General features: G+C 44.0%; 1 protein-coding gene across 1 annotated transcript in view; it reads left to right on the forward strand.

Annotated features, from left to right (window-relative positions):
• Nucleotides 1-569: 569 nt before the first annotated feature.
• smarce1 (SWI/SNF related, matrix associated, actin dependent regulator of chromatin, subfamily e, member 1) overlaps nucleotides 570-27371 on the forward strand; it is a 42986-nt gene continuing 16184 nt past the window's right edge. The window contains exons 1-5 of the mRNA XM_042343180.1: nucleotides 570-649; nucleotides 3389-3424; nucleotides 3884-3927; nucleotides 14663-14767; nucleotides 25827-25898. Of these exons, the coding sequence (XP_042199114.1) occupies nucleotides 3418-3424; nucleotides 3884-3927; nucleotides 14663-14767; nucleotides 25827-25898 (228 nt within the window). The 5' untranslated portion in view covers nucleotides 570-649; nucleotides 3389-3417. The remainder of the gene's footprint in view (nucleotides 650-3388; nucleotides 3425-3883; nucleotides 3928-14662; nucleotides 14768-25826; nucleotides 25899-27371) is intronic.

Genomic DNA, 27371 nt, shown 5'->3' on the forward strand with positions numbered 1-27371 from the left:
ATTACTGTAGTTATGATTATTATCATAAGAATTATTATTATTATTATTATTATTATTATTATTATTATTATTATGTCACCATCAGGAGAGGCTCAAAGCCTCGACCCCCCCCCACCAGCCAATAGTTTACTGTCCTCAGCAACACATTCCCTATAGCCCCCCAAAAAAAATCCCATTTGTCAGATAACCTCTCGATCATCGATTCGGGTCCGTAAATATCGATCGCGAGGGTTGGTGATATTTTTTTCTCTCCCCCCCACCACCCCCCCCCCCCCACAAACCCCCCACTCCCACTCCCCCCCTTTGCTGGAATCCCGTCGAATCTCGCGCTCCGAATCGCAAAACCGCGTTGGCCTCGGCGCGGGCGCGCGGGTTTCCGATCAGCGGCGGCGGATTCGCGGCGACCGTTCCGCGCCGCGCGACAGAAAAAAATACAACGATAGGCGGACCGAGCCGAGTGGGAGGCTGTGCACCGGCGGAGGGTTTTGTTTGGGGAGGGGGTGGGGGGGGAGAGATTTTTATTTTTATTGTTTGGGTGGGGGGGTGGGATTCGATTGAGGGCCGGTGTCGAATGTGCGGAGCGGAGCGGAGCGCGGGTTCGGGGTAGAACAATAGACGGCGCCCGGAGGCCGCGAGGGCCGCTCGAACCGTGAGTCCGACTGACCGTTAGTTCACCTCAGCCCCGACCCCCCCCCCCCCCCCAGGACCCCCCCCCCCGGGACCTCCCGAGCCACCGGCACCGTCACCGCGGGCCCAGCCTCGACAGTCACCGGGAGTCACTTGCAGCCCGAGGCCGGAGGCAACGGTGGGGGAAGACCCCCCCCCTCCCCCCACCCCCCCCCCCCCCCCACACCGCCCCCCCCCCCCCCCCCCCCCCCCCACACACACACCGCCCCCCCCCCCCACACACACACAGCCCCCCCCCCACACACACACCGCCCCCCCCCCACACACACACCGCAACCCCCCCACACACACAGCCCCCCCCCCACACACACACCGCCCCCTCCCCCACACACACACACCGCAACCCCCCCCACACACAGCCCCCCCCCCACACACACACACACCGCAACCCCCCCCACACACCCCCCCCACACACACACCCGCAACCCCCCCCCCCCCCACACACACACAGCTTCCACACACACACACACACCGCCCCCCCCACACACACACACACCGCAACCCCCCCCCCACCCCCCCCACGCACAGCCCCCCCCACACACACACACAGACCCCCCCCACACACACACACACAGCCCCCCCCCACACACACACAGCCCCCCCCCACACACACACACACCGCCCCCCCCACACACACCGCCCCCCCACACACACACCGCCCCCCACACACACACACCGCCCCCCACACACACACACCGCCCCCCCCCCCCCACACACACACTGCCCCCCCACACACACACCGCTCCCCCCCCCCCCCCCCCCTCACCACATTGGGGAGTTTGTGGGGATAATTTCCCTCTCCCCCCCCTCACCCCAACCCCCCCCACCACCACCACCGCAAAATACACAGTTACTACACTTTACAGTATATTCCGTGAAGCGCTCTGAGACGTTCTCACGATGACGTGAGAAGGCGCTGCGTCAAATGCAAGTGTTATTATTTGGGGACCGCGGGTGGGGCACAGACCACGACGACACCAACAAGTTGCACCATCTATCGCGCCCTCCACGCGGGGTAGCGGCTCGGAGCGCCTAACAGTGGCGGAGCCGGACTCCGAGCCGGTGGGGTGTGCGTGAGACCGTAAACGCGGTCGGAAAGGAGGTGTTAAGGCGTGACTTGAAAAGGGGGAACGAGGGGGCAAGGCGGAGGGATTGAGGGGGAGTCCATCCACATTGAGGAGAGTGTCTGTGGAGAGAGGATTCTCTGTTCCTTCCCTCTTCCCCCACATTGGGAATACATCTCTAAATAAATCTACTGTATTTTGACTACTGCCTCTTATCATACAATCGTAGAAATATACAGCACAGGAGGAGGCCATTCTGCCCATCGTGTCCATGCCGGGTCTTTGAAAGAGCTGCCCAAATCAATCCCACTCCCCCGCCTTGCAAATTTGTCCTCCCCGAATATCCGTCCGCTTCTCTCTTGAAAGTTGTGATCGAATCTGCTTTCATCGCCCATTCAGGAAGTGGATTCCAGATCCGAACAACTCGCTGTGTCAAAAAAATGTCTCCTCGTCTGCTTTGTAACAATAATAATCCTTGCATTTGATGCAGCGCCTTATCACGTCTTTGAGACATTTCAGAGCGCTTCACTCTACTGTAAAGTTAATTCACTGTATATTTTGTGGGCAAAACGCAGCGGCTAATTGCGCACAGCAGCGTCCCACAAACAGTCGTGGATTGAAGTGACCAATTTATTATTTTCGATTTTTTTTGAAGGAATTATTACCCCAGAAAAGGATCCATCAATCGATTAGCAACCGGGTTCCTACTTACTGCTAGTTAAACAGAGACTCGTGGAGTAAGAAAACTTGCCCAACATTTCGCCCTGCTGGGAATCGAACCCAGGTCTCTCACTTGCGAGGCGAGTTTTCTAACCACTGAGCTACAGGACTCCACTAATGTGTAAAATTCAGAAGTGTGAATAATATCAGAAGGCAGTCAGATATACTGCTTTTATAATATTAATAATACAGTATTATTACTCTTACCCATCTACTTGTAAGCAGGCAGTATGATGGTAGCTGGAAACGTTTAGGCTGTTATCAGACCTGTGATCAGGATGCAACTGAAAAATTGTATACATGCGCACAAAAATACATGGTATGCGCACACAAACATACTCAGTTCAGATATGTGTAGCAATAGGTGGATACTTGGGAAGTAAGGCTATTGAGGATTTTTGAGAAAATGTATAGCAATTATCCCGTGTCCTCTCCGGCACCAGGCTCCGTTACCAACCTGCCCGCTCCCACCGCTCTGCGCCATAAAATCAGATTATGACCTACTTTTACTTCCTCTGTATGATCACTGCAAACACTCTTCCATTTGCAGAAACTCTCTAAAGGAACACTGAATTTAAGATTCAGGGCAATGCCATTATAACCCCCTCTCCCAATGACTTGATAGACATGATTAAAATCTTGCCTTCTGAGTTATTAGGTTAACACAGACATTACTTCCTGTGGATGCTTAGCCTGCACTATTTTGACTGCCACCTCTTATGTGTAAAATTCAGATGTGAAGGATAATATTACATTATGCTGGTAATAACAATAATACAATATTATTGCTTCTTAAAGTATACTCTAGGCAACAAACTTTGTTTTAAATGTGTATAAGATGTATTAGAGCTGAAGATTAGATAGTCTATTCTATTTCCTAGAGATCTTGTACTGATGTATTTTCCCTTTTATTTCAGATTGTGTGTAGCAGACAGTTGGCCCCATCATGTCAAGTAAGAGAACGATTGTGATTATGAACTTTAGCTAAACAATGAAGAGGAAAATGTTCACTGGTTTCAAAGTCAGAAAGTTCAAGTGTTATGACAGAATTTTGAAGCTTCACTTGTGCATGTTTTTTAAATAATGGGCCTGATTCTCCTCTGGTGTTCAGCCTGTGCCAATGTTTATATGAAACTAAAGCTTAATCCCGTTCAGTTAAAGGATTATTGCACAAAAATATATTAGGATAGGTGTTGATGTTGGGAAACCTGCCGATATTTGCTATCTGAACCAGAACCACTTGGGAGAGGTAGAGGAGAGGAAATGGTATATAGTGACTTGTGGGAGCGGAACAGACAGCATTTCTTTTTACTGATTTTTTGGAGAAAATGTTTTGGAAATTGGTCTTATAGTCCTGATATTAATGCACTTGCACAAAAATAAAATGGTAACTTTCTTTTGTTTTACTACAGAACGACCTTCTTACGCCCCACCTCCTGCCCCCGCTCCCACCACTGTAAGTCTCCGTATTTCTTTTAGTTTTTTTTACNAAAAAAGTATTTCAAGTCTAAAACAATGATCAGTGATTTGTGGGTGCACATTGGAAAAAAGCACATTAAATCTTCAGAAGGAACCCTTGGGGAATTGGTCAATGTATAAGCGGCAGTATGGGGCTTGGTACATTGAGAGTGAAGGCGAACAAACTGCTTTATGATGAATAGGAAGATTTCAGAGGAGAAATGGACTGAGGGGAGGGAAATGTGAGGGAAGGAAAGGATATTAGGATTCTGTAAAGTGTGTGATTTGAGTGGTTGGGCTGTAAATGCTCAGTTGTTCTGTGACATTGTGTTGGAGAACGTAGATTGAAAGATCCATTGACTAATTAATCAGTTGGTTAATCATTGGGTAAACCAAGACTCTGTAAAACGAGACAAGAAAGATGATTCTTTTGTTTTGCTTAATCTTTTAAATACGATAGAATATTTGTACTTCCTGATGCCATGCCCTGCTTTGTATTTGTTAAGATGTAAATAGGTCATTGAATATCTATACCTAAACATTCATAGCCCCAAGTTAAATAAAGGGACTTTGTTCCAACGTCAGTGCAATTACAATTGAGATGTATTGAGTTTCAAATCTTCAATGGTGGAAACCAATATACTGTTTAGATAGCCCATCAACCTCTGCCTAGATAGCCCATCAACCCCATCCTTGATTGGCTCCATTGACTCCCCATCTTACAGTAGATTGATTTCAAAGTCCTGGTTCTCACCTTGAAATCTCTCCACAGCTTTGCCTCACCCGACTTCTACCACATTCCACTCAACCTGGGTTTTTTTTTACAGTTGGGGACACTCTTAAGGATTCATTTCAAAGGAAAAACAGTCTTTGAATCTGGCTTCTGATAATTCCATGGCGGATTTTGTTTGTTAGATTTTCACAGATCTTATGACACTGATTTGTGCCAGGATTCATTGTGGTCTCTTTCAATGAAACAGAAAAGAAGTCTGTGGAAAAGTAATACTCTGACAAGTGCAATATCATAAGATAACGATGGCAAATATCTGAACCGGCGTCAGTTGATTATTCCCCCTCCCCTCTCAAATTTTATAATTAAACTTTATTTAATTGTATTTATTATTCTCCACATTTTGGATTGTTAATAATAATAATCCTTGCATTTGATATAGTGCCTTATCACATCTTCGAGACGTATGAAAGCGCTTCACAGAATATACTAAAAAGTGACTTGACTGTATATTTTGTGGGAGAAAATGCACAAATCACCTGGCAAGGGAATGGCGATGATCATCTCTCGGGTCTTTGCCAGGATTCTGTAAATGACAGACAGATGTGAACATATGGAGGGCCATTTGTACTCGGACATTAACCTCCCTTTGTACAGAGATCTATCTTAATACTGAAACGTGTTTCGTTTGGTGAGAATTGGCCAGGTAGCCCACCCTATCATTGATACCTATACATCCACCAGCAGGGAGACTGGTAAGCTCTACTCCCATCTGAAACTAAACATTTTGTGTGTGAAATCAGTGTTGTGCACCTACCCTCTATTAGTTTGTAAGGTTCGTTAATGGATGATGTATCTTTTGTGAAGACAAAGAGTCTTGTTTCCTTGCCTGAGGTTACATATCAACTTTAACCTGGTTTATTATGTGGAAACTTAGTAAATTTATCAGACAATTTTGATTGTGTGAAGGACAGAAGCAGTTTGAGAAACTATTGTATGTATTGCCTCTATTAAATATGCTTTTAGGTATAAAAATGGAGCATAATACAACTCTAAAATCAAAAAGAGAGAGAGCTGGGAACACTCAGCAGGTCAGGCAGCATCTATGGAGAAAGGAAAGTGAGTCAACGTTTCGGGTCCACAACCCTTCGTCAGAACTTCGTCAGAACTTCATCAGTCCTTTGTCAGTTCTGACGAAGGGTCGTGGACCCGAAACGTTGACTCACTTTCCTTTCTCCATAGATGCTGCCTGACCTGCTGAGCTTTCCCAGCTCTCTCTGTTTTTGTTTCAGATTTCCAGCATCTGCAGTATTTTGTGTTTTGTACAACTCTACAGTCAATGGTTTGCTTTCTTTTTTATTTGAATTGGCAATTGATCTCGTGGGATTATAATTTCTATCAAATGTTGACCAAAAGCAGGTCAAGGTGGCAGATCCTGAAACTGGTCTTGAACGAGGTGAGGGCAGCTTGTATAGGGAAGCGCTGGGGAGTATGATGTAGGTGTCGTCAGCCTAGATATGATAAACTGATGTGATGAGGATCTCGACAACAACAACAACAACAAGATTCCATTTATAAAGCGCCTTTCACGTCAGGAGGACGTCCCAAGGCGCTGCACAGTTGGGTCATGACCCGAGCAGGGGGGAAATGGTCAGGGTGAGGGGAGGGAAGGGAGGGAGCGAGGAGGGGGGAAATGGTCAGGGTGAGGGGAGGGAAGGGAGGGAGAGAGGAGCGGGGAAATGGTCAGGGTGAGGGGAGGGAAGGGAGGGAGCGAGGAGGGGGAAGAGAGTCGAGAGGGGAGCTGAAGGCACGGTCAAAGAGAACAGCCCAAGGGGAGAGATGGTGTCAGGCGTGGGCGAAGTCTCAGAGTTGGAGAAAAGTAAAGTGTGTCAGAGCACGGTGGGGTTTAAATTTGGGAGTCAAACAAGACACATAGGTTCTGCACTGGTTCCACGAGGAGAGTTGGTTGTCAACCGCATACATGTGGAATTGAACCCCATGTCTGCAGATGACATAACCTGGATGGATAGTGAAGAAGAGAGGACTGAGAATCGAGCCCTGAGGAATGTCAAATGTGACTGCAGAGGCAGGGGAATAAATATGCTTCACAAATTCAGCACGCTTTTAATGCTCCAGCTGCCGAAAGGTGAGGAAACTTTGGATTGTGAGGTGTGATTGCCCTGCTTCATGATCGTGTGTCTATATGCTATTGTATTTGCTATTCTCTTTCATCAGTGCTGCTTCCTGCTTTCTTCTGCACCCCTTCCAGATGAGAGTCCCAGGAATGTAAATCCTGTCAATAGTTCTTGTGACTCTCCTCCGGTTCAGTATTGTTGGTATCAACATCAGGAATGTTCATCCAGGAGCAAAAGGATCCTGCTTGCAGGAATTTTCATCAGTGTCAACGCGAAAGTTGGCCATTTTTTAACTTGGAAAAGCCTGATGGCTTTCCGCATGCGTTCGTTGCGTTGATCGTGCCTCATTATAAAGCTGATTGGAATTTTATGGACCCCAACTACTGCCTTATGGCAACTCTGTATCTGCCGAATCACTGCAGCAACTCAACAACCTTGCTTCAACAGCACCTCCCAGTCTTGCCACCTCCACCATCCAGAAGGAGAAGGACTGTATGTGATAGCAACTCCACCACCGCCATGCAATACAATAATGATAATCCTTGCATTTGATATAGCACCTTTTCACGTCTTTGGGATGCCTTAAAGCTGCTTCACAGAGTAAACTGTAAAGTGAATCGACTCTATATTTTTGTGGGCGAAAAGCGGCAGCCAATTGCGCACAAGCAGTTGTGGATTGAGTGACCAAATTATTATTTTAAAAAAAGTGTTTTTGAAGGGATTATTTCTCCCCAGAAAAGCGATTCTCCAATCGAGTAACAACCGGGTTCCTACTTACTGCTAAGTAAACAGGCGTGTGGAGTAAGGAAATCTGCCCAATGTTCCACTCTGTCTGGGAATCAAACCCAGGTCCTCTCGCTTGCGAATGCTCTAACCACTAAGCTACAGGTCTTCACATGTATCCCTGAACCACTTATCGTTCTGACATAGTTGTATATTACTATTCCTTCATTGCCACTGGGTTAAAATCCGGAAACTCCCACTACACCATTGCCAAAAAGTCTGCCGCGGTTGAAAGAGACGTTCTCGGGAACCGGGCTAGGGCAATATGTAGCTGCAATTACCTACAAACTTCCACAGTTGCATATACATCTATTTAGAACTTGAGGATCCATTATTATTAATATTATTTTAAAACTGTGATTCTTAACACTTGCTTGGAACGAAAGGTCTCAAACTAACCCTAGCTTGAATGTGTGTTTTAGGAGCAGTATTATGTGTGATATTGCAGTGTCAAGCTTCAGTAATCCCCCAAAAAATTACATTGGGATACATACGTTAGTTAATAGGAACATAGGTACAATTCGGCCATTCAGCCCGTCGAGCCTGTTCCGCCATTTAATTAGATCTTGGCTGATCTATATATTTTACTAGATTTTTCAAATCTGTAGGAGAATTAAGACTTGCACTTTTAAGATGAATCTAAAGTTTGAATAGAATATATTTGTACACAATGAGTAGAAAAGGATGGAATTGCAAAGCAGTTCGTTCAAAATTTGAAAGGAAAGTTCTGAGGAATGGTCGCGCTTGAAATATTAATCCGCTTTTCTCCTTCACATTGGTCAGCCTGTGGTGGAGTTCCAGCCTTTCGATGTTCTTTTCAGTTTTCCAGTATTTGCAGGTTTTTCGTTTTACCTCCACATGAGTAACTCGGGTTGCGGTGTGATTCAGCGCTTGCTTTCATATTACATATTGCAGAAATCTGAAAAATGATGTAGCCCTTAATCTGCTCCATTATATGTGCCCGCCATTATGTAACCTGAGAATAACAATGATAATGTTGATAGTGGCACGGCAAGGAGATTGGCAGCTGTTGGTAGAATTGCAGCTTCAGATACGTGTAGGATATTGAAGTGTGTCATCACATGAGGGCACTGCAGCGCTAACTATTCTACTTTTGAAAGCGTTTGGAAAATTAACGCAGCTTTGGGGTGAAAAGATTATTGTCAGCTCAGGTTTCCGTTTTCACATAATACACAAAGCAAAGTGAGTAACTGGGTACACAATCTGATGGTCTTTTGCAGGTTTCCTGCTCTTCAGGCCCCAAATGCCTCATGGTTGTAGCCTTAGTCTTATAATTTTGGAATCCCGCAGAAGTTTGGAAAATTTGTAAATCCATTGTTACTTTGGAAGGTGTTAATTAAAAAGGATCAGTTTTCAAATGAGACTGAACTGGAGAATATTCCAAGTACTGCACAAACATAGTTCTGAAGGACTATTGTTACAAGAGTGGTCTAAGCTTAAGAGCATGGTTCAGAAATTGTAAATGAGAGGGCAGGATTGTTTTTTGATTCCCAGTGCAATGGTTTTAATCACAACTGTGGCTTGCTGTTCAATGTTGAAAAACCTGTCAACGTTCACATGTTTGTGCGTGAAGAGTGACTTTCAAAGGAAACGACGGCTAGCTGCCAACTCCAATGGAACTGCACCCTAACAACACACCTCAATAAAGAAAGGGAAGAGAGAAGGGAAAAATAAAATAGCAGATACTGTTTAGCTGTGGGGATTTGGTCTGACTAAGAACTTAATTTGCTTTAAACGTGTGATTTTGTAATCATTTCATAGAATAGGAGGAGGCAGTTTGGCTCATCAAGCTAAGTATGGCAGAATCTAAAAAATTATAGCATAGGAGGAGTCCATATAAATCTTCTGTTATTGTTACCTCCTCCACTTGACCTAAATACTCTTAAATTTAATTGCTCATTTTTTCTTATATCCTGTTTTGTTTCTTTTGAATTTTTTATCCAGTTCCCTTCTAAATTATGTTGTAACCTGACATGTGAGGTAACCATTACTATCTTACTTAGAGTGCCGATATCCCATTGCACATGGTGTTCGGTTGTATGGTTATTCAAAAAACTGCACTTTATAACGATTCAAAACTGAACACAGTTGAGATTAAAACCATTGCCCTGGGAATCTTGTTTTTAATAATTGTTCTGCCTCAAACATTAAAAACTGCTTTATTAATGCATGTCTGCAAAAATCTCAGAGGCTGCATTGCTTAAAACACAAATGATAGGATTATGGATCATTCTAAATGTCTTCTAAACACTTTTGAATGTTCAAACAAAGCTTTAACTTTAAGGAAGGTAACTTTTTTCTCAGGCTGCCAAAGGTCAAAAGGAGTTGCTTCCAGACCCTGTCTTTATTTTGACGTTACCAGTTATAATAAGGTTTACTTTAGAGAGCGTATTTAAGATTGTACCTCAGACCCTAGGCTATTTGCAGAGCTGATAACTAATTCTGTTCTGCTAATGTTGCTGCTTTCGTACTGAGAACTGACATCTGCAGCCACAGCCTAGCTCCCAGCACGTAAGCCAGCAAAGTAAATCTAATCTTACATGTGTGCCTGGAAGAATTAACATATTTTGATGTGTTTGGTCAGTGTAGAAAATGATTGGTTAGGTACAATGATTTGAGTTGTCGCCTAATGTTTCAACTATAAGCTTTTCAGTGAATGTCTTTTGAATCATGGCTTGGCTGCAACTGCTTTTGAAAATGCAATATGTTTTTTTGGTTTTACTTTGTTCAAGTATTGTATTGTGAAAAACGGAAAGTTGGGGTTATCTGAATCAAAAAAAAGTTTTGAAATTACGTCTTCATAAGAAAATGATTTACTGTTTGTAAATCCTTTGGGTAAAACGTTGCTAGCTGCCTGTCTGCTACATCCTCACCCAGTGTGAGCTGAGTGCTTATAACCAGTAATTCTGCACTTTCTAATGACCAGTTTCAAAGATACATTGGTCTAAGCTCAGAAGTGGAATGTGGGGCAAGAGGTGAAGGATAAGTTATTAACCAAAGCCACTCATTTTTGAGATCTGCCGATTGCCAGGTGCCTTTGAAACCGTGAGAATTTGTTTATTACTGAATTCCTGGCAAAGTTATGGTAGGACATCCAAACCTAGTGCTCCCTGGATGACTAAAGAAATTGGGATTAAAATGAAACAGAAAAAGGAGGCTTATGATCAATAACACAAGGGAATCAACTAGAATGCAGAAAAAAGAGAAATAAGAGAGACAAAGAGAGTGTATGAGAAAAGATTATCGGGTAACATAAAAGGGAACACAAAGATCTTTTATAAACATATCAAGAGAAAAAGGATGGTCAGAGGAAGGGTGGGGCTGATTAGGTACCAAAATGGAAAGCTTCTGAATGAGTACTTTGCATTTGTCTTCACAAAAGAGGATGCTGCTGATGTTGTAGTGAAGGAGGAAAGGATAGAGAAATTGTATAAGATAAGAATAGTTAGAGAAGAAGTACTGAAAAGGTTCGCAATGCACAAAGTAGAAAAGTCACCTGATCCGGATGGGATGCATCCTAGATTGCTGAGGGAAGTTAGGGTGGAAATAGTGGAGGCTCTGGCTACAATCTTTCAGTCCTTGTTGGTTATGGAGTGGAGCCAGAGGACTAGAGAAATGTTAGACCCCTGTTCAAAAAGGGGGAGAAGGATAAACCTGGTAACTACAGACCATTCAGCCTAATGGCGGTGGTAGGGAGACTTCTAGAGACCGTACATAATCCGGGACAAAATCAATTTTCACTTGGAAAAACATGGGTTAATAAAGGACAGCCAACATGGATTTGTTAATAGCGGGGGAGGGTTTGGGATGGTTGGGGGATGACGACGACGACTGGCGAGTGTGAGTGGGGAGAGTTAGGAAGGATGGATGAGAGGCGGGGGAGGCGAGCCTTGCAGAGTAGGTAGGCGATGGGGCAGTCGGAGTGGCTGCTCTGGGACAACCATCACCGAGTGCCGTGGTGAGCCTGGCGCAGGATACCCAGGCTGGAGCAGAGGGAGGCTGTGGAAGGGTCCAGGAGAGGGAGAAGCTGGAGAGGACAGTAGGAGAGAGGGACTGAGTGGGAGCAACGAAAGGTGGGGAGTAGGAGAGAAGGCATTTTTGGAGGAGATGGCTCGGGTCAGGAAGGATGGGAATAGTGGACAGGATGGCAAAGGAGAAGGTCAGGGAGGAGGTGAGCAATCGAAATGAAAAGAGAATACTTATCCTGGAAGGTTTGAAAAACAGCATGCGGAAATGACGTCACTCCTCAACTGGAGTATTGTATCCAATTCTGGGCACCAGACTTTAGAAAGGATGTCAGGGCCTTGGAGAACGTGCAGAGAACATTTACAAGAATTATTCCAGAGATGAGGAACTCCATTATGAAGTGGAGACACTAGAGAGGCTGAGATTATACTCCTTAGAGCAGAGAAGATATTTAACAACAACAACTTGCATTTATACAGCGCCCTTCACACAGGTAGTGTCCCGGAGCGCTTGGGATGCTACCCCTTGGTGAAGGGCGCTATTTGAATACCTTTAAATAGAGGTGTTCAAAATTATGAGCTGTTTTGACAGAGTAGATAGGGAGAAACTGTTTCGTCTGGCGGTTGGGTCAGTAGCCGGAGGACAGAGATTTAAGATAATTGGCAAAGGAACCAGAGGGGAAACAAAGAGAAACTTTTACCCAGAGAGTGATTAGTGTCTGTAACACACTGCCTGAAGGGGTGGTGAAAGCAGTTTCGATAACAAAAGAGAAATAGATAGGTACTTAAAAAGGAAGAATTTGCAGGGCTGTTGGGTAAGAGCAGGTGAGTGGCACTAGTTGGTAGCTCTTTCAGAGAGCTGGCACAGGCACGATGGGCCCAATGGCTTTCTTCCTTCTGTGCTGTAAAGTTCAGTGATTGTATGAATTTTGTGTTTGTTATGGTCATTAATTCCCCCTCAACCTGATACGTAACGTACATTGTAAATGCAGCAGAATCGCGCTAAAGCATCTCCTCGCTCTGGACCCACGGGCAGCTTTCCCATGCTAAACATTGGCCAACTTCCCGGTCGCCAGTTCCCTGTTGGCGCTCCGGGACCCTGCCCCTGTCACGGTCACCCCTTTTGTTTCCTATGCCTGTCTGTTGTTCAGATATATTGAATAGTGTTTTAAATACATTATTTTTGCTACTTATGGCGCCATCAAGTCTGACTCTAGCGTCGATTGCAAGAATTTGGTGGGTAACTTACCATTCCAATGAGCAAATGAAGGATTGGAAGTGTACTTGTCCCCTATAGTGGAGCTTCCGATCGGACCATAAAAACAGCACCAATTACATCAAGTAATTGGTGCAACACAATTACCATTGGTTCTCCTAATTTGGGGATGGGCTGAATGCCCATAAAAAAACGAGGCCATGTGCTCCTGTTCGCTATTTTTCTACCTGATGACAACAAAGGTATGTGCTCTGACTATTAATGAGTAGTAGTCAGAGGTTGGATCTTCGTGCACTTTCACATTAACTTCATTACAAGTGGCTGCCAGCACGTGTAGTTTTAAGTGTGATTAATGTTTGTTACCTCATAGTTGTGTTTGTTGATATTTATCGTTTAATGCCGAGGGTTGTGGACTTTGTTGAAGCTACAATAAAATTCTGTTGAGTTAACTTAACCGTCCACAAACTCGAGTTTTCTGTGTAAATCAAAGAAAGAGGGAATACACAAACAGATTCAGCCTAGGTCACAGAGGTGTAAAATAAACCTCTGATTGACTGAAGCTTCCCAATTAGCTTTAATTCAAATAGCAATTGCTAGTACCTGTCGTCATGGAAGAACTCATTAGTCAATCAAGTTACACCAAATTATAGGGATGTGCGTTCATTAGTGAGGATTGAACACAGGCCACCCAGTACACTGCGAGGGAGAGCGAGCCATATCGTGGGTGTAGATGATACGGGTGATAGAACTGCCTCACGGGCTATGAAGGGCGCTAAATAAATGAAAGTTGCCGAGATAGCTTCATGCACAGAAGGCAGCACTGATACCACTTCACAAAGGAAGGAAAGTCTGGGCAATTTTACTACACAGCACAGGAGATTACATAATTGGTACGTCCTGTGCAGTTTGCAAAAAATGACATCAGTTGCAACCTGAAGGCAGCCTTTTTTTTTGCTCTGACTATACCACGATCTCCGAGCTGTTCGGCCCAGGGGCCAGAGTATTTATGAGGTCCCACTGCATCAGTTGTTTCTTATGTGATTTTAATAATTGCTTTTCTTGAATACACAAAGCACAGGTGTGTTAACCCCGGTGTTGCTTCTAAAAGGAACTGCATGGGCTGAGTGGAAGTGTGACTCTTTCATAGTCTTTTTTTTGCTTGGTTTGTCTACATTCTGGCATCTCAGTGGTGTTCCTGTGCTGCTGTGCAAGAACTAGTAATAATGAAACCCAAACCATATTTTGAGTCACTTTCATTCTACACCTGCACCTCAAATGTGAAACAAGCACCTTCCATCTTATTCAGTATTTAAGATCGCCAGCCAGAGAGAGCATTGTGCACATCAATACCTATAGATGGGTAATTATCACCAAGGGATTTTGACACTGTACTTTATACACGTGGCTACAAATTACAGGAGTTTGCTCGAACTGTGCTTCAGACCGAGAGATCCGAGGTGTCATCCACTGCTGACGCTCTGTTAACCTTCCCTGAGATAATGTAATGATCTGAACTGAGCCATTGAACACAGCACTGTGGCTGGCTATAAGGGTACCCAGCCATAAGCGGGAACATGAAGAGGATCTGAAGCTTGAATTTTTTGTGAACCCTTTTGTTTCAATACAGAGTGGATCTTTCTGGAGTTTTGCGGATATCTGCATTACCCTGTCTACTACTCTCAGCGATGGCGGCATAAGCGTCCTGAGAGAGACTGCAGTTTAACTAGGTTTTGTAGACAGTGCAGTTGACAGCATTTCTCCACAGGGCAACAACCATAGCTTGTTTGAATTTTTGCCACTTTTTTGTATGCTGACCATTTCATTTCTATGTTTCTTGTTTGAACTCATTCTCATTCGTGTTTTGTCTCATTTGTTTCCATCAGCAAATGCCCAGCATCCCAGGGTTTGTGGGATACAATCCATACAGCCATCTGGCCTACAACAACTACAGGCTGGGAGGGAACCCGGGCACCAACAGCCGGGTCACGGTAGGAGTATTAACTATTGCACTGCAACAGAAAGCAAAGGTTAGCCGAGGATTTGCTGTTAGTGCTGGATCTGCTGGTCTGGTGTTCATGTACAGCAAGGAGGCGACTGGCAATGGGATCCAGTCGTCACAATGCATTACGTGTTCGACAATGTTGCCCTCAGCAAATGTCAAATTGTGTGGTCTTAATTATTATTATTTCATGGCATCCTAGTGTTTAAAGGCTGCTAGGATGTTACTTTTTTTTAAAGATGGGGAGAAGGGAGGGTGAGGGTGTTCGTCATGGTAAAGTCATCACCTGTCTTAACTCAGTGAGCATGGAATTTCCCTTTAACTTTCCAAACCTGCTTGTTTCTACCATTTAACCTCTGCAGAGTCACTCTGAGAATCTCAAAGCCTTAGTACTGTAAATTAGAAACTAAATGGTTTAGGCTCAGATAATTGTGCTGTTACGGTTTTTATTTCTTCGTATGCTTTCTATCATCATCGCACGGGGGAGTGGGGATGTGCCAGCTTTGGGGAATAAAACGTTCCCATTTGGTCAGTGCCAACATCAAGCACAATCTGGTGCACTGAGATTAGGTAAAGAGAAAACTGTATGCTTTACCCTGTGTCTTAACTCATTCGAGAAAATCTCCTTACTGTATCAGTGTAACATTTTTATTTCACACTCTGCCTAATACCCTTGTGTGCTCTCTCACTGAGACTGACGATTTATATTAAACTATGGGGTGCTTCCTGCTTCGGCATGTCAGGAATGGGGGTTGAAGCTGCACATTCCTGATGGGGTTGGTGAATATTTTGGGGGCTTAGAATTAACACTACAGCACCAGCATAGCTCCTGACTGAAGTCACCAGTCCATCAACTTAATGGTAAAGTAAAGGTATTCTTGCCTTTTCTTTGAAGTTATCTTCAAAGAGAAAGTTTGCAAAAGAAGCTGCTGTGAGTTTTGGAACAGTCACTGGTGTGAGGCTGAAAGTAATGTTCTTGGGTTAACAAGACCTTGCTAATTTAGCTGTCTTAAGTGACCAGTTGTTCTCTCCCAGACCTTAATTTGTTTATCTTCTCCTCCAGTTTGCCGTTAATCTCTAACTTTGCTGTACACCAATTGCTAGGCAGTGTGTATGGATATAATAATAATATTAATAATCCTTGCATTTGATATAGCGCTTTTCACGTCTTCTGGACGTCTCAAAGCGCTTCACAGAATATGCTGTAAAGTGAATTGACCATATATTTGTGGGCGAAATGCGAAATATCCGCACAATATGATTTCTTTTTTTTGTTTGCCTGGTGTTTTCACCTTGCATCTGTTCTGTCTTTTCCCCTTCACGACTTTCTGGTAAAGAAATCAATAAATTATGTTGTTTCTAAACTTTCCTCTCCATGTTTCTTGTTACATACACAAAGTGTTTTTATATGACCTTTTGCCTTGCTCCAGTTTTCTCTTTGAACCAAACCTATCCTTTCACTTCAGTCTGCTGCACAGTTCCCTGATTTCTCATCCACATTCCATTAGTAATGGAAGTTGGTGCAAGGACCAAGGGTCATGTTTATGGACAATGCTCACACACTAAACCAAAGAAGTACAGCCTAAGGAACTTCTAGATACCATGATAGCAATCTCCCCTAGAATTTCAGCAGTTCGTAGTGTTTAAACTCTGCAACCTTCAGTTTAGTTAGATCAACATTTGGTTTCCTTTGAATTGTGAGTTTTTATTTCTGAATCTTATCTTGATTCAGCCAGATTCTGAATTGACTGAGCACATTTGAGGCTATTAACCACAGATAATATCATTACCTGTTGCCTATATCACTGCAACATTTCAAAATATTTTACAGTGAAAATAATATTAATGATAATAATAGTAATCCTTGCATTTGATATATCGCCTTATCACTTCTTCGAGACATCTCAAAGCGTTTCACCGAATATACTGTATATTTTGCGGTCGAAACACAGCAGCCAATTGCACACAGCCGTGTCCCACAAACAGTTGTGGATTGAGTGACTAAATTATTATTGTTTTGGGGAAGAATTATTACCCCCGGAAAGCAATCCGCTAATTGACAAACAAGTGGGTTCCGACTTGCTGCTAGGTCAACTAAGGCATGTGAAGTAAGGAAATTTGCCTAAGTTTTCGCCTCATCCGGGAATCGGACCCAGGTTTTCTTGTTTACGAGGCGAGTGCTCTAACCACTACACTGCAGGACTCGACAGCTATCTTTATGCAACACACCAAAGCCTTATTCCTCCCTGCACCCAGTGATATTCAGAGAGAATGTGAGGGAGAGGGGAGAGAAAACCACAGAGAGGGAGGGAGAGTGTGTGTCTGGGACAGGGAGAGTGTGTCTAGGAGAGATGGGTAGTGAGAGAGACTAACTGAGTGAGTGTGAGAGAGGAGAAGAAGGGGTTGGGGTGATTGGTGGTGGGATGGGGGAGTGTGAGAGGAGAGAGAGGGTGTGAGTGTGCATGAGAGAGGGTAGAGCGAGTGATTGAGAGAGGTGGGGGCTTGGGGGGAGAGAGTGATTGAGAAAGAAAGCATGAAAGGGGGAGAGAGGAACAAAAAGAGAGCATAGAGAAAGAAAGAAGAATTGAGGGCAGCGTTTTATGGTTCACTGTCAGGACAGACGATTGGAGCTTCCCTAGGCTGTCGCGGGTCAGACTGACGACAGACACCAAATGACACACCATGCAGTTCCCTGATAGAAAGCTCCCTCTTTCCCCAGTGAAAAACTTTTCTATATCCATTATTCCAGCTCCTTGCCCTACCTCTGCGACCTCCCTACCGACTATTCCCTTTGAGAGCAAACCCCCGCTTGCTTCATGTCCTCCTGCCCCATTTGCCCCACCATCGCCATTTTGCACCCGCTCTCTGGAGTTCCATTCCTGGACCCTCCTACTCCGTCTCTTTCAAGCCATGTCAAGACTTGACTCTTTGACCATACTTTCAGTCATCTTTTCCCCCTCGCAATCCCACCTCTTTCGGGTGCCACCCCCAGCTGAGATGTACTTCCAACATGAAAAAGGTGCTGTGCAAATGTTGTTATGGTTCTGGAAGGAAACACAAAATTGTGTGGCAAGCGAACCTTTCTCAAATAGGGAATCCACCCCATGGCAGCCAAAAGGTTGGACCACCTTGACCTAGGCCCACAGGCGATCTGCAGAGACCGGTAGTTAGTTTGCTTTAAACATGGTGGAAGATGCCTTCGCCCACAATATACAGTCAATTCACTACAGTCTATTCTGTGAAACGCTTTGAGACGTCTAGAAGATGTGAAAAGCAGCGTATCAAATGCAAGGATTATTATTAATATGTCCTTGTCAAAGTGCTTTCTAGAAATATTTCTCACTGCCGTATTTAGGGTGTGTTATGCCTTTGAGGGATGTTTAATCCTGTTTGTCAATTGTACTTAACAATTATCTTCAAAGTTCTGTTTCTCGCAAATCCCCAAAAGTTATAATGAAAATGTCAGATATTTGATAGATATTTTACTCCTCCCTTTTATGCAGTTCTTAACAACTTTAGTTTCTCAGATTGCGATTGAGCTCAAATGCTCAGCTGTACTGCATGTTGCTGCAGTCTGAAGTAGTCGTGGAGTCCTGTAGCTCAGTGGTTAGAGCACTTGCTTTGCAAGCAAGACACCTGGGTTCAATTCCAGGCAGAGGGCGAAACCTTGGGCAAGTTTCCTTACTCCACACAGAGCCTAATAATAATCCCTCCAAAAAACCCAAAACAATAATAAATTGGTCATTTTCCATCTACGACTGTTTGTGGGACATTGCTGTGCGCAATTGGCTGCCGCGTTCGCCCACAAATATACAGTCAATTCACTTTACAGTATATTCTGTGAAGCGCTTTGGGACGTCCTCCCGACGTGAAAAGCGCTATATCAAATGCAAGGATTATATAGCTTCCATTTGCATGTTTAATGGTAGCTATACCTTTTATAAATTACTGCATGTAAAATCAATCAGACCACTTAATAACTACTAGCTAGGAACAGAACTTCTGTCATAACAGCACTCAGTTGACAAGTTGCCTCTTGGGCAAAAACAGAATATTAGCTTAACTTCAAAGGAGCTTCTTACACATCTTCAAAAACCACCACTATTTCTAGTGCCCGATTCAATTAAAGGACACATGTTATTTTTTTAAAAAAATTCTAGCTTTAATTAAGTCTAATGTTGCTTGACCCGTCCAGATTGGATGGATGGATTTAATAATAATAATACTTTCATTTGATATAGCGCCTTTTCACATCTTCTAGACGTCTCAAAGCGCTTCACAGAAGATACTGTAAAGTGAGTTGACGGTACGATCTTCCAAAATTCCTTGGATTCTGGAACAGTCCCCATGGATTGGAAGATCGCAAATGTCACACCACTATTTAAAAAAGGTGGAAAGGAAAAGATGGGGAACTATAGGCCAGTTAGTCTCACATCAGTGATAGAAAAAAATTAAGAATCGTTGATTAAGGATGTGGTAGTGCGGTATTTACAGGAGCACAATATAATTAGGCCAAGTCAACATGGCTTTACAAAAGGGAAGTCGTGTTTGACATATCTCATAGAGTTTTTTGAGGATATTTCGAGGAAACTAGATAAGGGTGAATCAGTGGATGTGGTCTATTTGGACTTCCAGAAGGCATTCGATAAGGTGCCGCATAAAAGGTTAGTCCAAAAGATAAGGGCCCATGGAATTGGGGGGAGCATATTAACGTGGATTGGGGAATGGTTAACGGGTAGGAAACAAAGAGTAGGGATAAACGGGTCCTTTTCAGATTGGCGGGATGTGACTAGTGGAGTGCCACAAGGATCAGTCCTTGGGCCTCAGCTATTTACCATCTACATCAACGATCTAGATGAGGACATCAAAGTTAATATATCTAAATTCGCGGATGACACAAAACTAGGAGGAAGTGTCAACACAGAGGGCGACATTAAAAAAATGCAACGAGACATAGATAGGTGATTGGGCAGGTAGGTGGCAGATGAAGTATAATGTAGGGAAGTGCGAAGTCATCCACCTAGGTAGCAAAAACAGTAGAGCGGGTTATTTTTTAGAAGGGGAGAGATTGGAATGTGTTAGCGTCCAGAGGGACTTGGGTGTCCTTGTACACCAATCACAGAAAGTTAGTCTGCAGGTGCAGCAGCAATTAGGAAGGCGAACGGTATGTTAGCATTCATTATGAAAGGATTAGAGTATAAGAGTAGGGAAGTCTTGCTGCAACTGTATAGGGCCCTGGTGAGACCACACCTGGAATACTGTGTCCAGTTTTGGTCTCCTTATTTAAGGAAGGATGTACTTGCCTTGGAGGGGGTGCAGCGTAGATTTACTAGGTTAGTACCAGGGATGAAGGGGATGAGTTACGAGGATAGGCTGACCAATTTGGGCCTATATTCTCTAGAATATAGAAGAATTAGAGGGGATCTTATAGAAACCTATAAGATCATCAAAGGGCATGATAGAGTAGATAGTGGGAGATTGTTTCCCCCGGTTGGAGAAACTAAAACCAGGGGTCACAACCTTAAAATCAGAGGCCCGCCCTTTCGCACTGAGTTGAGGAAGAACTTCTTCACTCAAAGGGCAGTGAATGTATGGAACTCACTACCCCAAAGGGCTGTTGACGCTCAGTCCTTGAACATATTCAAGACTGAGATAGATAGATTTCTTATTGCAAAAGGGATTAAGGAATATGGGGATAAGGCAGAGTCAGGTTATTAGCTGGAGTTAGATTAGAAGATCAGCCATGATTGAATGGCGGGGCAGGCTCGAAGGGCTGAATTGCCTACTCCTGCTCCTACATGTTATCTTATATTTGTGGGCGAAATGGGGCAGCCAATTGCACACAGCAGCATCCCACAAACAGTCGTGGATTAAAGTGACCAATTTTATTGCTTTTTTTCTTAAGGGATTATTATTAGGCTCTGTGTGGAGTAAGGAAATTTGCCCAAGGTTTCGCCCTGCCGAGAATTGAACCCAGGTCTCTCACTTGCAAGGCGAGTGCTCTAACCACTGAGCTACAGGACTCCTGTGATGATGCAGCTAAGAGTTTTCCATTTTTTAAAAATATAAACTTAAACAAAGGGAAGCAAAAGAAATAGAGGTCCAGGTGTCTCAACACAACAACAACAACATTCCATTTATACAGCGCCTTTCACGTCGGGAGGACGTCCCAAGGCGCTGGACAGTTGGGTCAGGACCCGAGCAGGGGGGAAATGGTCAGGGTGAGGGGAGGGAAGGGAGGGAAGAGAGGGAGCGAGCAGGTAGAGAGTCGAGAGGGGAGCTGAAGGCTCGGTCAAAGAGAAAGGTCTTGAGACCGGCCTTGAAGGAGGAAAGGGAGGAAGCGGCGAAGGCACTGGGGATGGAGTTCCAGAGCCTCGGGGCTGAGAGGCTGAAGGCCCGGCCACCGATGGTAGGGCGGTTGTGGCGGGGGATGTGGAGCAGACCGGAGCCAGAGGAACGGAGGGTACGGGCAGGTAGGTAGGGGGATAGTAGATCGGAGAGGTAGGAGGGAGCGAGGCCGTGAATGGCCTTGTAGGTGAGGGTGAGGATCTTGAATCCGATCCTCTGGGGGATGGGGAGCCGGTGGAGGCGAGCGAGGGCGAGGGTGGGAGTGAGGGTGAGGGCGAGGGCGAGGGTGGGAGTGATGTGGTCACGAAGTCTGGTGCGGGACAGTACACGAGCTGCAGAGTTCTGAATGACCTGCAGTGTGGAGGGAGGGCCGAGAAGGCCAACGAGGAGAGAGTTCCCATAGTCCAGCCTTGAGGTGACAAAGGCGTGGACCAGAGTTTCAGCAGCGTGAGGGGTGAGGTAGTGCCGTAGTCTGGCGATGTTCCGGAGGTGGTGGAAGGCGGTGCCAGTTGTGGTGCGGATGTGAGGGAGAAAGGACAGCTCAGGGTCGAACAAAACGCCGAGGTTCCTGACTGGCTTTGAGAGGTGGAGAGTGCGGCCTTGGATGCTGATGCTGTCAGCGCCTGAGGTGCGGAGGCGCTGATGTGAGCCAATCAGGAGGGCCTCGGTTTTGCGCACGTTGAGCTGAAGAAAGTTGTCTCTCGTCCAGGACTCGATGTCGGACAGACAGCTGTCAGGACATCGGTGGTCGTGGAGTTGAGAGTAGAGGAGGAAAGGTAGAGTTGGGTGTCATCCGCATACATGTGGAAGTTAACCCCATGTTTGCGGATGATGTCACCACAGGGGGAGCATATAGAGGGTGAAGAGGAGGGGACCGAGGACAGAGCCCTGAGGGACACCGCACGAGACAGGGCGGGGGGTGGAGGAAAAGCCGTTTGTGGAAACAAAGTGAAGATTTTTAGCAATGGGAAGTTTCTCATGACTCCTATGATTGCAAACATGAACTGGACTGTGCAATAATTACTACACATTCAACAACACGAATATCTGGGCTTTGTGGGCAGTAGAGTCATTAAATACAATTAGTCCAGTAATTTAGTTGTCAGCCTATAAATTGACATAGACACGTTCATGCCTGCACTCTGGTGCAGGTGCTAGTTAACTCTATATATATATATATATATATATATTAAGATTCAGTAAAACTCCCAAGCTTCAATTAAAAAGGACTCTATTGTTGGCAAGAAGTGACTTACACGATCAGTGAGAGTCATGTGCAGAAATAATGGGCTTTTTCCAGTTTTATTTGAACTCATGACACTTGATTCCTTCAGTAGTCTCTTGCTGTTGCTGCTCCAAACAGACTGTATTCAATGACAACAACTTGCATTTGTATAGCGACCTTCACGCAGGATAGCACCGCAGAATGTTGCACATTGGTGGGGTTGGACACTGACCAAGTAAGGGGTAGAGAGGGGGGAAGGTGACCATAGGTCAGGTCAAAGTAATAAGTGACATTTAAAGATAGATAAAATGGGGCAGATGATTTGAGGCGGGAGTTCCAGAGTTTGGAGGCTTTGTGGCTGAAGGCAGGTCACCAATGTTGTGTGGAAGGTTTGTAGGACCCTGAGTGAAGGGCGCTATATAAATACAATTTGTTATTGCATATTCCTCCCTAGATGTTGTATTTCTATGCTTGATAATAATTACAATTGCTGACATTCAGACACATCAGTTAGGGTGAGCTTGACTGATTGACTTGCGTTTTGAACTAATTCAGAATTAAAAATTGATAGCTTCTATTTTGTCACAACTGTGGGTTGGAATCCCTAAATAGATAGTCACAATAATAGATCTATGCTTTTAATATTTAACATGCAACAGATGCTCCTTCTACAGTTTGTCTCTAGGGGGTAAGTGATAAAAGATTAAAATGTAAATATTTACATGAAAGATGCAATAAATATTTATAACTATAGGAAGGAAGACTTAATTCCATATGACCTATCTTTTCCCTCCCCCTCAAAAATAACCCCTAGAAATACCAATGAGGAAATAGTGAAGATCTTAACAAAAAATCATGCTTGGCAATCAAAATGACTGTCAGTGTTCAGACCCATATTTCAACTCTCCAGGCATTGGCTTTGTGTTTGATGTATCACCATTGCACACGCACATACACCTCTCTTTCTCGTGTGCAAGTGCACACACAAATCCATTGTTCCTGTTGCTCAAAATCTCAATTCCAAATGCCATCTGTGCACTTCTCCCGATTTGTTACGGGTTGGGACTAGATGTTGTGGGCCAAAACTTCATTTCTGTTTACTAATTCACAAGCCATTCCAAGACGTTTCTTTTAACACTTGCCTTATCAAATCAAGCTTTCTTGTCCTGCTCTCAGAATTTCTGTCTTTTTTAATATAGAAAAGGGCTGCACTCTTCTCCCTTCCCTCTCTACCCTCTTCAGGCTGTTTGTGTCTTGCCCTTAGACTTTGTGTTAAAGGGAAATGAACAGCATCGAGTTTGTGAGAAAAGGTTTACTGGAAAAATGAATCCTCGCAGTTGTAGGAGCACCACACCCCAAGCGTTGGGAAAGGAATGGGAGGAATGAGCTCTACCATTAATGGGATAATAAAACAAAGTACTTATCTTGTATAACATCTTACCTTGCCACACCAAAATACGACCAAACCCTTTACATGTTTACTGTCAAGTGGCTGCTTTGGAGGCAAACAAACAGCAGCAAAGTTAAACAAATAGCAACCATGTAAATGAACAGTTAATCTTTAGATTTCGCCCACAAAATATACAATCAATTCGCTTCACGGTATATTTCTGTGAAGCGTTTTGAGATGTCCTGAAGACGTGATAAGGTGCTATACCAAATGCAAGGATTATTATAATCTGAGACATTGTTGTCCAGGACAGCAGTCAAAACTCCTTTCTTCTGTTCAGTGTTGTCATGTCAACGTCCCCTGTAGCTTGAGTTAAATAAACCCGAGGCTTAAATTTTAAAACTGTAACTACACACCCAAGAAGTAGAAGGAATTCTGGAAATAAACTGCTAACGAACACAACCGTAAATGTGCAGAAATATAGGTTTCCTTTGTGGGTTGGATTCCAGAATTCTCTTAAATTGAATCATCTCCAGGTTACTTATTGTTGTGGAAGAATATTACAATCAAGCTTTCAAATTCACCTTTCAGATGCTCTTCTTTTCTCATTCTTTTAAACCTGAAGATCGAGGTGAGCTCAGAACAATTCTCCTGGAAAATGTCTTGCCTCTCATTCAAATTCACCGAATGGATTTAAATTTGGTCACTTGCTGTATTGCTGAGTTTAGGACATTACTAACACAGATCATTTGCTGGAATTGGACAACATAAAGGTCACTACACTACATATTTGTTGTACGGTGTTTGGCTTGGAAATTTACATTGATCTCTGTTCCAAAACTCATCACAGTGAAATAAACCACCTGCTTCCCCAAAGCGCAAATCTCAAGAGTTTAAATCAAGTGTTCTCCAAATATCTTGAGTGATTGAAGCTGCAGACAAGGACTTGAAAATTCCACTCACTTAACTAGCCGGGGCCAGTATTCTTCACATTTAGTGAGGCTGTGAAAACCACCTATCTGCTTTGAGTGTGTCATCTCTGCAGGTTCAATCCTTTGCTTCTTTCTCTGCTCTCCTGGTGTTTCTGTTTCTGTGGGTCCTGTCACAGCTCTTCCCTTGCTTTACTGACCAGCACCTTGTCTGGAAAAATGAATTGCCCTCTTTTATGATCAGTTTTCTCTTGTTAAACTAAAGTTTGTTAACAGTTTCAAGGAAGAAAATAGACTGGCAAATGGCAAGTTATTTTCCCTATCTCTTAACCAGACTAAAGCTTTTGTTTTTTCAGCAGTGTTGTATTAATTAATATAGCACCGCATGACATGGAAAGGCTGTGTAATATGTTTTGGCTGTTGACCTGGTTCCCAGTTTGATCATCGACTATGAAACCTTATGACCTTTAACTAGCATTGAGACAGTCTATATTCCATCTTAAACATGCGTGCAAGCCTCCGTCCCTCTCACTATGTTGGTCTCTGTGCAGTAGCACATGGTGCTGATCCTGATAAATTAGTCGCTTCAGAGCTCTCTTTCATGTTAATATTTTGACATGCGTATAGAAAGATTTATTTACCGATTTACAAAGTGCCCTTTCACATGAACAGACAATCTGTTAATGTATTAGTGAATGAGACAATCTGTTCATCATTTGACTGCTCAATCAACTATTCAACTTTGGAACTCCCTCCCTCAACCCCTTCGCCTTGCCCCCTCCTTCCCCATCTTCGGGTCTTACCTTCCTCTTCGACCGAGCCTATGGTCGCCTTCCCCCTCCCCCTGGCTTGGCCTCGGGCTCCGCCATTGCTAAGTGCCCTGAGACGCCGCCTGGCGTGGAGGGCGCTATATAAATGCAAGTTGTTATTATTCCAAAGTGCTTGTTAAGAGAGCCACCCGCTGGTGACTCATAGCAACTCAACATTTCCAAATACAATTGGAATTTACAAGGTGAATGGTAATAAAGTTTAATCTCGAAATGAACTGATGCCACGTGTTTCAATTATTATAAGCAAATGGATTTTTCAACATAACTTGATGTTTGATTCTTTTCTATATGACAAAACGCTTGACTTATGATCTGTTTATAAATAGGATTCTTGTGGCCCTGCGGCCCCGTTTCACAACGGAACTCCTCGTTCTTCCAGTATAATCGGGAGAGAGAAGGTAAGTATTGAATTTACAAACCTATAGGATCTCGTAGCAATAGTGAAAGAGCAAATTTAGCAGGTGGCATTCAGAGAGTGTGTCCAAAACGTTAATATTCCACACATCCACTTTTGGCTAGACCTTTCACTCCAATACAGCCAAATAGATGGGTAAAGGGGCTGACTTCTTTTTAACAATAAAGAGATACGTTTTTGACCGTGTCCAAATGTCACTGAGGATGGGTGTTCTTTTATCGGTGGGATGCATTTTGTTTTTGGACACAGCCCCACACTTTCACGCTCACCGACCTATCCAGGCTCGAGTTTGAATGAACATTTCCCATAATTAACCTGTGTTTCTGGCAGCACAGTGAGCTTCGTTCCTATTTTCTGTTTGAACGTGCTGCGTTTTTCTCAGTAACTCTTGGGCATGATCCAATAAAAATGTTAACGCAATGCAAAAGGCATCCTAAATGGTTGGCACTTTGACAAAAACAGTACCTTAATGCTGTTCCACAAATGTCTGCATGGCTGCAAGCAGCTGGTAAGAAATTAAAATGATGTTTTAATCTCAAAATACTGTACTACATCCAATTTAACCACTTTGATAGTAACATTTTGAATCGTGAAAGTCTCCAATTTGATGTTTGATGGCCTGAATCAATTATCTGGAAGGGGTATATAAAACGTCCCTTTGTGTTCACAAGACTTATCCCCAACGCTTGTATGTACTGGGGGAGATGTACAGAATCTTCCCATTGGCACTGGGGTGTCTGTGCTCTATCCCAGCAAGCTCTTTGCACAGTGAGCTAGCTCCCTGTCATTTTCACATGAACATCGCTATACAAATGCAAGGATTATTATTATTATTATCCATCTCAGGTCCATCAAGCTAATTGATGAGAACTGGACTGGCTGAGCTAGTGCTAGATAAATGCTGTGATCTCTTACACTTCAGCTCCTGCTCTGTTCAGGTTACAGTTAGCTCTGACTTGATTTAGTTCTGCTTTTAGTTAGGCAGCCTCATATTCTTTGCGTTTGTACTTCTAGTGTGTGCTTTCAGAGAGCCCATTCTCATTTTATCCTAATTCAAGAGAACTCCAAATTCAGCTTTGGACAAGCTGAATTCTAAGTGCATCTCCCACCTCTACAGTCTTATAAAGATACATTTAGGTACATCCTCTCTCCGATTAAGGCACAGGGTGAATTTTTGATGTGCACCTGAAGCAAGGGTTGGGCACCGTTGGCTCAAGGCCCTCCTCTTCGACCGTTCCTTCAGTCACCATCCTACCCCTCCCCTCCCCGCCATCCACCCCTCCTGATCCCAACCACCGGCTTGGGTACGGTTCCCTGACTTTCCAGTGCCTTGGGACGTCCTCCTGACATGAAAGGCGCTACACAAATGTGATTTGCTGTTGTTGCTGGTGTCGCGACAGATTAACCGCTGACTCAATTAAAAATTGATTAAGTTTACCTGAGCAGACTACATTTC

Source organism: Callorhinchus milii, unplaced genomic scaffold (assembly GCF_018977255.1).
Source record: "Callorhinchus milii isolate IMCB2004 unplaced genomic scaffold, IMCB_Cmil_1.0 Scaffold23, whole genome shotgun sequence".
NCBI lineage: Eukaryota > Metazoa > Chordata > Chondrichthyes > Chimaeriformes > Callorhinchidae > Callorhinchus > Callorhinchus milii.